Source organism: Daktulosphaira vitifoliae, unplaced genomic scaffold (assembly GCF_025091365.1).
Source record: "Daktulosphaira vitifoliae isolate Bord-2020 unplaced genomic scaffold, ASM2509136v1 Scaffold_2, whole genome shotgun sequence".
In the NCBI taxonomy this organism is placed as follows: Eukaryota; Metazoa; Arthropoda; class Insecta; order Hemiptera; family Phylloxeridae; genus Daktulosphaira; species Daktulosphaira vitifoliae.
The window spans coordinates 15621908-15632515 of NW_026099573.1; the positions used below are offsets into that span (position 1 = coordinate 15621908).

Here is a 10608-nt window from a genome sequence, read left to right on the forward strand (position 1 = left end):
GTTTTCGGTTCTTGAATATTTTTGTAACTATTTGATTTCTGTTTTTTCGTGAGATCCTTGTAGACTGTACAACCTCGATAACTCGAAGGATGTTGTCCTTGACATAATGCACATTTGGGTGGTTGATCAGGTGTTTTGTACAATTTTGTGTCAAATGTGTTTCTCCACATTTAACACAACGTGGTTGATGGTTGCAGAATTTTTTTGTGTGATAAAAATCTTGACATCTTACACATTGTATTAAGTGACAGCGAGGATGAGGTTCCTCTATTTTTATTTTAATTTTACAAATCGAATTTAATTTAAAAATTTCGTTATTAGGTTGGTTTGCTTCTAAATCGACAAAAAAAAGAGGTAGTGGTATTTTGGTTCTACTTTGTAATACATTTACTACTTGTAACGCGTTATAACCATGAATTGCCAATTCTTGTCTTATATAATCTACTGGAGTGGTATGGTGCAAATTACGAAAAACGACTCTATAAGGTTTATCTTGTTGTATTTGATATGTGTGAAAGTCCACATTTTTTTCTTTAAACAAGCGTACAATTTTTCTATAATCATCCGGTGTATTGGTTTGCAGCCTTAATCCTTTAATGGTACTTTTACAACTAAATGCATTTGAGCCTATAGTTTTTTGTATAGCTTCACAAAAGCCTTTGTAATCGAGATCTGATTTTATAAAAAGAGGTGGAGGAGTTGATATTTTTGGTTCTTGTGAATCAATTATTTGCTCAGTTTCTATGTCATTGTGATCATGGATATCTGAGTTTAAAGTAGAAAAACGACCGAATTGTCGTAAATTATTTGTTGTGTTATTGTTAGGTTTTTTTGCTTTTGGAGATGAGCCGGGTGATGAATTTTTTTTCCTTTTATCTTTACTATTTGAGATTATAGTTGACCAGTCGGTTTCATTTTCATTATCAGAAAAAGTAAATGTGTTATTTATCGATTTAGAAGTTTGTGAAATTGAATTTCTGTTTTTTATAGTGATCGGCGTTATCGGTTTAGGCTTATCTGATTTATGAGCCAGCGGAGTGGTTGGTGAGGTAATATTGTTACGCATTGTGTATGTTATATATTAATTAAAATGTAAGAAAATTCTTACCTAGAGGCCCCCAGCCCCAAAACTGGTGGTTGATTTTACGATGAGTTTATAGCCCAATCTTTTATCTTTTATTTGATACTAAATTTAAACTAATATATTAATATATGGTTTATTAATAAGAAAAAATTTACATAAGCGTGATAGGGCGTCAGCGCCTAACTGTTGTTACGTTAGAACTCTTCCTCAAAATTAATGATAAAAATAACTTATTCTTCATATAATTTATTATAGTAATAAGACTTAAATATAAAAAATGTATTTAATATTTATCTTAACCTTGTCATAAAAATTGTGAATTTTAATTTTAACTTTTTCATAGTATCGATATGAAAAATATTTAAAAAAATTAAGAATATTCATTTTTAACGTCATCAATTAGCATTATACATTTAAGTAATTATTAATTTAGTAGTACATAATATGTCTAGCCTGTAACATTTTAAATGTTAAATGTAAATTTAAAAAATTAATTTATAAAATTATAAATAAGCTTATTTTAGCTAAAACGAAATGAATAATGTGAAATTTTAAATCTATTTGTAAAGGTTATTTATTTTATTTATATATTTGACTTTGACTTAGTTTAAACATTAATTTATTTTAACACGTAATACACATATGGTAATATAGAGCATAAATACACAAAATGGCAAATGATGTAGCCAATACAGTTAGTAGTTATGGACTTTAGCCCATGTATTTAAATTTAATAACCCATAATGTCATATATAAAGTTTACAAATATTTATATCTTTATTCATTTATATATTTATGTAGTTTAGAGTAAAGGCTTAACAAGGTATTAGAGTCGTTTAAATAATAATGAATCATAACACCTATGTTTAGTTTAAACTATTGAATTGGTTCATTTTAATTTATCACAAAGATAATACTATCAAAATAATATAAAAAATTTAATGAACCGCGACGGATATAAGCATACGGGTGATTCAGATACGAAAAATGGACACTATTCGGCGACCCGTACGGTGGGTGTAAGTCACAGGTGAACTGGTTTACATAGTCGTCTACGTGTCTCGATGTTTTGATTCTTCTGACATGTCCTATCCACCGACTGCCGGACAACACGAACATAGTGTTATCGTCAACACTAACGAGTTCGATGGTGGGCAACTAAAAATCACGACAAATATTGTCCTAATTCACAATAAATGAATAGTGCGCTATTATAGGCACAAGGTATGGAACAAACAGTCGAACAGTACACTAATAAGGAATCGAAGCAACGAATTCGCACACGAACTATTGAGAAACAGATATTGCTTGTTAGTACGTTGGAAAGCAACACAACGCAATATCAACGATTAACAGTCGACAGTGTCATGAGTAAGTAGCTTTTACACGCTAACCACTTATTGTTATATTAATATCTAGACGTCTAATACAATCCACCTGTCTGCGGTACTGTGTTAATTTTCATGAACTATGCATTTAACTTTAATCCGGTTACAATATCAATTTACTACCTTAACTGATATATTTGACCTTGACCTAATAAGAATATCAATTTAATTTTGAGACATTTATACAAAAGTTCAATAAGTAAAGAAACAGGTAAATTTTTACAAAAAATGAGAACAATAGAAACCTGTTTCCTTACTTACTGGACACTCTATACATGGCCTTGATATCTAGAATATTTTAGTGCATTTAAACATGTAGGAAAAATAAAAATATTAACTAGATGTTTATTCGTTTTTGGCACAAAGTTTAATTGTGTGATTGTTCATACAATTTATATTATGCTTTATAATATAATAATGTAATATGATTTAATGTTATTAATTTATAAACATAAATTAAAATATTGATATTTACATACTAATGCACTCAAAATAATTTCTATAGTAACAACAATTTTTTTGTGTAACTTTTTTTCTTTATTATTGAAAAATAATAATTATTTTGTGGCGAACTTTTTATTAAATATCTGAAATGACCTAAATAATATGGTAAAATAATACTATGGACAAATTATATTCCAATGAATTAAGTGTAATTATACGAATTCATCATGGTATTGGATTTGATTTAATTGAAGGAAGTACTGTAGTAGAAGCAACTTTTGATGGCGATCATCATCATGGAGCACATATTTTATCTGCGCTGAGACATCGGGTAAATTTTAACGAACGATTTGTGTGGTTAACAGACAGAACTACAGTTAAGAATCTTCGTACTGATAATGGTGTAGTAGTGGTAGAATGTTTTCGTATACCTACAGTACCGGTTGGTTTTAATATCATTAATAACGAGATGTATGAAAGACAAAGAGTAGGTCAAGCTATTATCAAACTTAAAGAATTTCAGATAATTGGCCGTAATTGGGATCAATATATTGCAATCCGAAATCACAAGTTACACTGTGGAATCGGTAATGGATTTGTAAGTTTGTGGATGTCACTTATTATAAAAGACTCTTATATCAATACAAATAATGAACTAACTGTTACAAAATCACCAACTCATCATCGAAAAAAAAATAAAACTAGCACATCTGATCGTCGTAAACATGACTATTATATAGATGTACAAGACGCAGTTAAAAGACCCCATATAACTATAAATCCAAACGAAATATTTGATATGAAAATTAATGACAATGATAAGATTCAGCCTCGTTCACATAACAATATATCTTCCAATAACAATATTGAAGATAAGGAGACAATTAATGATGAACTTTTAAAAACGATGGATAATTTAAAAAATAACACGAGTGATATTCGGCAGCAAACGGAACATCAATATCAGCATTTAAATGAGTCTGCAGTTAAATGTATGGATACTACTTTAAGGAACGACTATGAAATGAGCGGTCGTAAATGTGGAATAAATCAAATGGAATATTTAAATAAACACTCTACCATTAATGTTACATCGAGTGAAGATTGTTCATCCACTAGTATAGCTGATCACACAATAAAAAATCTAAAGAGATTTAGTAAAAAGAGAAGTGAGCAAGATGACGCAAAAGATAATGATGTACAGGCAAAAGCCTACAATCTTGCTTGTAGTTTAACTGAATATGACATAAAAAAAATTGTGAGGCAAACAAAAGAGATTCGGAAAAGTTTAAAAGAATTTGCAGAAGTCATTTGTCAAATTCATAAAACTCGTAAATGAATTTAAAAAAAACGTATTATAATACGTAAAACATATGTTCTAATATCATGAAAATTGGAGTAATTATTTGAAACCCAAGTATTTTATTCAAAAATACAAAAGAAATATTTATGAAGAAGTTAATTATAACCCTAAAGTGATACTTAAGATGCTTTCGATCAATAGAAAAATATTAAACAATTAATTGAAAGTACCAACCTAAATTACTTAATAATATGATGATCTATCACCTTAGTGAATTGAAAATGTAAACATTTATATATTTTTTATTATTTTTGAAGATTTGTCATTGATTTGATTTTTTTGAAAAAAGATTCTAATAAAGTAGTTTCTAAGATAAAACATGAATATTTGAATAATTTTGTATTTTATGATACCTGATAAATAATAACTAAAACGAACAACAATTTTAGCTTCGGTGAGAAGCAGGGAAAATATTAATTTTACTATGCTAAATTTTTTTTTTTTATGTCTGTCACCAATTTTTCTCGGCACTCACCGAACCGATAAATTTTAACGATACGTCAAAAGATCATAAATCGTTTCTAATCGAAGATACTACCTTCAAAAATTGAAAATTTTCCCTCGTCCTCTGTAAATGAGGTAATCCTCCAGTTAAAATTTACAATTTTTAATATCGGTAATTTTCGAAATATTTTTCATTTTTTTTTTTTTCTTAAAACTACTATAGCTTTATGAAAAATAGATGAATAAAAACAATTTTTTTTTAATAGATATATTACGTATTTTTCTATTATTTGGTAAATATATGTTTTTAAATCTGACCCATCACACATCCTCAGGGGGGACTCAAAAGTTTTCATAAAAAATTAAATTTTCGAACTTAACTTTAAAAATGTTTTGAAAATACTGACACTTTTATATATATCTTAAATTAAAGCGTATGTAATATACTTCAATGTGAAATAAAAAAATTTCAAAATATAGATTTTCTTCTTGGTAAAAATGGCTACCGTATTCAAAAATAAGCAATTTTTGTGTTATAATTTTTTTGGGACTGTTATTTATTTTCTGAGCTCTCACTTGACCTAATTGTATCTATTAGAAGATATTTCCTCAAAAATTTGAAAAAAATTCTAATTTATCTATTAAACAGTTATTTAGCTCATGTTCTCCATACAGACAATAAAAGTCATTCATTTCTAATATTTTAAAATTATTGACTGTCAAATTACGTTTGATATGATAAAAAGTGTCTACAAAATTAAATAATTTTAATTCGTAGTTTATTAATTTTAGCTTCGATGCGAAGCTGAGAAGGTATTGGTTTTACTAAGATGTGCTTTTTTTTTTTTTTGTGTCTGTTACCACTTTTTCTCAGCTCTCACCGAACCCATTTCTTTTAATGATACGTCAAAAGATCACAAATCGTATCTAGTCGAAGACATTACCCTTAAAAATTGAAAAAAATTCCCTCGTTCCCCGTAAATGGGGGAAACCTCCAAAAAAATTACAAATTTAAAAATCGCTAATTTTCGAAATTTTTTCAATTTTTTTTACTTAAAAGTACCATAACTTTTTCAAAAATGAACATATCAATATAATTCTTTTTTATGTAGATGCATAATATCATTACCTTATTTTGGTATATTTTTTTCATAAATTTAACCTTTAACCTGCCCACAAGGGGGGATTTAAAATGACAACTTTTTCACAAAAAATTAATTTTTTTAACTTAAATTTTGAAAATGTTCCGGAAGGTCTGACACTTTTATATATATCTTAAATTAAAGCTAATGTAATATGCTTTATCATGAAAAAAAAAAATTTCGGACTTTATCTTATCTTCATGGTGAAAATGGCTACCGAATGCTATTTTTGTGTGAAAATTTTCGATTTTGTATTTTCCATTTTTAACTTTATTATGCTATAACTTTTTGAAAAATGTATGAATCATTACAATTTTTTTATGAGAAGTAGTATTTATATAGATCTTTCATTCGACATACTGTTTTTTTAAATCGGACCATTTCCCTAAATACAGGGGGGATTCAAAACATAAAAATGCATATAGAAAGTAGAACTTTTTCAACTTAACTTTTGAAAATGTTCCGGAAGGTCTGACACTTTTATATATATCTTAAATTAAAGCTAATGTAATATGCTTTATCATGAAAAAAAAAAATTTCGGACTTTATCTTATCTTCATGGTGAAAATGGCTACCGAATGCTATTTTTGTGTGAAAATTTTCGATTTTGTATTTTCCATTTTTAACTTTATTATGCTATAACTTTTTGAAAAATGTATGAATCATTACAATTTTTTTATGAGAAGTAGTATTTATATAGATCTTTCATTCGACATACTGTTTTTTTAAATCGGACCATTTCCCTAAATACAGGGGGGATTCAAAACATAAAAATGCATATAGAAAGTAGAACTTTTTCAACTTAAATTTTGAAAGTGTTCCGGAAGGTCTGACACTTTTATATATATCTTAAATTAAAGCTAATGTAATTTACTTTATTATGCAAAAAAAAAAATTCGGACTTTATTTTGTCTTCATGGTAAAAACAGACATTGAATGCTATTTTTGTGTGAAAATTTTCGATTTTGTATTTTCCATTTTTAACTTTATTATGCTATAACTTTTTGAAAAATGTATGAATCATTACAATTTTTTTATGAGAAGTAGTATTTATATAGATCTTTCATTCGACATACTGTTTTTTTAAATCGGACCATTTCCCTAAATACAGGGGGGATTCAAAACATAAAAATGCATATAGAAAGTAGAACTTTTTCAACGTAACTTTTGAAAGTGTTCCGGAAGGTCTGACACTTTTATATATATCTTAAATTAAAGCTAATGTAATATACTTTATAATGGTAAAAAAAAATTTCGGACTTTATTTTATCTTCATGGTGAAAACAGACATTAAACTTAATAAAAAAAATACGATTTTTGTAAAAAAATTCTTTTTTATATTTTTAACTTTATAATGCTATAACTTTTTAAAAGATGTATGGATCAATATAATTCTTTTTTATGTAGATGCATGATGTCTTTACCTATCATTTGGTATATTTTTTTTATATCTGACCCTTTACCTGCCCACAGGGGGGGATTTAAAATGACAACTTTTTCACAAAAAATTGACTTTTTCAATTTAAATTTTGAAAGTGTTCCGGAAAGTCTGACACTTTTATATATCTTAAATTAAAGCTAATGTCATTTACTTTATTATGCGAAAAAAAAATTTCGGATTTTATTTTATCTTCACGGTGAAAATGGCTACCAAATGCTATTATTGTATGAAAATTCTCGATTTTATTTTTTACATTTTTAACTTTATAATGCTATGACATATTGAAAAGTGTATGGATCAACATTATTCTTTTATGAGAAATAATATTTTTAATAATCCCTATTTCATTCAACATACTTTATCTTAATTAAGATATTAATAATGAACTAGCAGATCATGTAGCTTTTGGAATAATCCACCAATTTTTTTATATTAAACACTATCTAAAGATTTGCATCGAAGCGTTTTTTTTTTGATAGTGATTTTAATCACTGTCAGATATCATTATACTTGATCCAACTATGCCACGTCACCACTGTGCCACGACCCCCCTGTGCTGGGTTTTTTAACTCTATTTATGTGTGTTACTACAAGTCAATTAACGATGAATTTTTACTATTATAATCAAATTTTATAATACGTTCAATTGAGTAGATCATTTTAACAACTTTTATATTGGTTTTTTTTAGTTAATGTAAATCATTAAAATTAAAAAATAAAAGTTCAATTTTAGAATCTTTTAAATAAAAATATAAAAGTTACTTAGAAATGATTACTATGATTTCTATTTAAGTGATGTATTATGATATATATATACAAAAAATGTCGAGCTACTCTGATAAATTTACTATAAATAGTATTAATAGTAATTATAAAATTTCTTGGCTGAATATTAATCTTAACAATATAATTTTTTTAATTCTCATAAAATTTTCTATTTAGTGATGTAAATTTCAAACATGAAAGTTAGGTAAAAATCATGGTAATAACTTTTAGCTTTTTGCCTATGTTAATACTAGCTTTTAACTAATTAATAATAATATCAATAATTAGAGGCAACAGAAAAAATCTAATTGCAGATTTGAAATTAGCGCGAAAAATGGGGTTAGATAAATATATTTTTGACTACGTTAAATAGCTACAATAGATATTTATTAATATATTACACTTATAAATCATAAAACTGCAAATTAGGAATAATGAAGGAAATAGGAATTTAATTTGCTTTTGGAATAATCTAACAATTTCTTAAAATTTAACACTATCTACAGAGTTGCATTAAATTGTTTCTTATGATAGTTATTTTAATCGCTGTCAGATATCATTTATACTTGTCCCAACTATGCCATGTCCACACTGTGTCACCGTTATTGTTAAAATTTTTGGGATGTGAGAAGTCGAATTTCAAAAAAAAATTCTTATTTTATACACGGATACCCCTATCTCTACTTTAATAATACTCATGTAAATATGTTTAGGTCTAAAATAATAATGGATATTTGATATTTTATTAAAATGAGCATTTTAAGTACTCATTTTATATATCAAATAAAACATTTAGTTATTGAATTATTATTTATTCCTCATTGTTAAGCAATACTGATATTACTATGACACCGAAAATGTATGATTGATTATTTTTTAGATTAACTTATAAAATTATTATAAAGATAAAAAATTTGACAACATTATAAATTAATTATGTAATTAATAATTGAAAATAGTCACTATGGTTAATGCCGATGAAGAAATAAGTATTATTCATCATTTAAAATTGTTTTTAGAAATCAATAGTCTGTATTTATATTACTTTATTTAAAATTATTTTTAGAAAGCACAGAATACTTTAATACTACTGGTAACACAGAATTAATACCTAGGCTTCCTTTTATGGGTATATGGGTACATTCTTCAAGTCCTTTAAATATTGATGTTAATGATCTGATTACAATAAACTTACCACCGTTAGAGTGGATAAATAGTAATGTTAAACCATTTAGCACTATCGTTCAGAACACTGGGTACACAGGTAATGTAAATATCATACTAAAGAATACGAAATAGATTTCGTATTCTTTAGATAAAAACTTGTATATGGCTTAAGCATTTAGTCAAAGATAATATTCATTATTTTTATTATACTAAATTTTTTTCAAAACTATTAGACTAAAAACCAATATATTTAACATAAAAACACAAATTAGTGTATTATAATTATAATTGTACAAATATATTATATTTTTTATAGTAAATGTAGATGTTGAGTACTTAGGCTCTAGACCTTCATTAAGTGGATCTGCATTGCGTTGTCCATATGAGTTATGGTGTTATCATTTCCACTGGGGCACACAAAATGACAATGGTAGTGAACATAGAATAATGCAACAAGGGTAAATTAATTTTAACTCTTTTGGACATAAATGGTATGTCTTGTGAATATAAATTGTGTACTATATAGATTTCCAATGGAAATACATCTTCTTTTTTATAATATATGCTACAAAAGTACAGAAGAAGCTATGAAAGCCAAAGATGGTTTACTGGTGCTTGTTTATATGTGCATGGTATAAATTTTATAATTAGGAAACTTTGCTTTATTAAAACTCTTGTATGTTTAGCTAGTTAGCGATGACAATAAAACTTTAAACATTATAACAAATAAAATTAAAAAAATTAATCAACCTGGTCAATCAGTTGAAATTAATTCATTTCCTTTAAGCGATTTATTTGATAATAATTTCCAAAAATACTTAATGTACTGGGGATCTAAAGAAAATGATCCGTCTAATCCAGCTTTGTGGTTAATTTCTTCAAAACCAGTGCATATCAGTGAAAAACAAGTTCGTAAAGTATTAAAACTCTTAAAAAATTAACACAAATACACTAACATTTTTATTATATTATAGAATTATTAAGAATAATAATTTAAAAAATTTAAGTGTTTTATAACTTAAGTTTTTAATTTCTCCAAAATCGAGTTGACGTTGGTAATTTTTATGTTTAATATTATTAGTGTAATTAAACCAATATATTGTCTATTTGATGAATTATACTATACATAAAGTCAAGCCGACTCTATTAACTAACAAAACTAACCGTATATAAGCGTTTTATTTAGACTAAAAATTAAGATCTCTTGGCACGCCTCAGTATGAAAGGCACTAGTGGCAATTGTGCCTAACCCAAGGGTGGCCTAGAAAAGGAAATAATATGGTTTGATAGAAATATAAATAAATAACAGAATCTATGACAGTACTTTTTTATATTTAAAAACAATCATTTTTTTATAGTTATTATATTTC

At 26.5% G+C, this 10608-nt stretch overlaps 1 protein-coding gene across 1 annotated transcript; it reads left to right on the forward strand.

Moving 5' to 3' along the window:
- The first annotated feature begins 1943 nt into the window (after window positions 1-1943).
- LOC126898008 (carbonic anhydrase 7-like) lies at window positions 1944-10179 on the forward strand. Its single transcript, XM_050671956.1, has 4 exons — window positions 1944-2455; window positions 9555-9696; window positions 9765-9870; window positions 9925-10179. The coding sequence occupies exons 1-4, from the start codon at window positions 2311-2313 to the stop codon at window positions 10177-10179; spliced, it is 648 nt and encodes a 215-aa protein (XP_050527913.1). The 5' UTR covers window positions 1944-2310.
- Window positions 10180-10608: the final 429 nt, after the last annotated feature.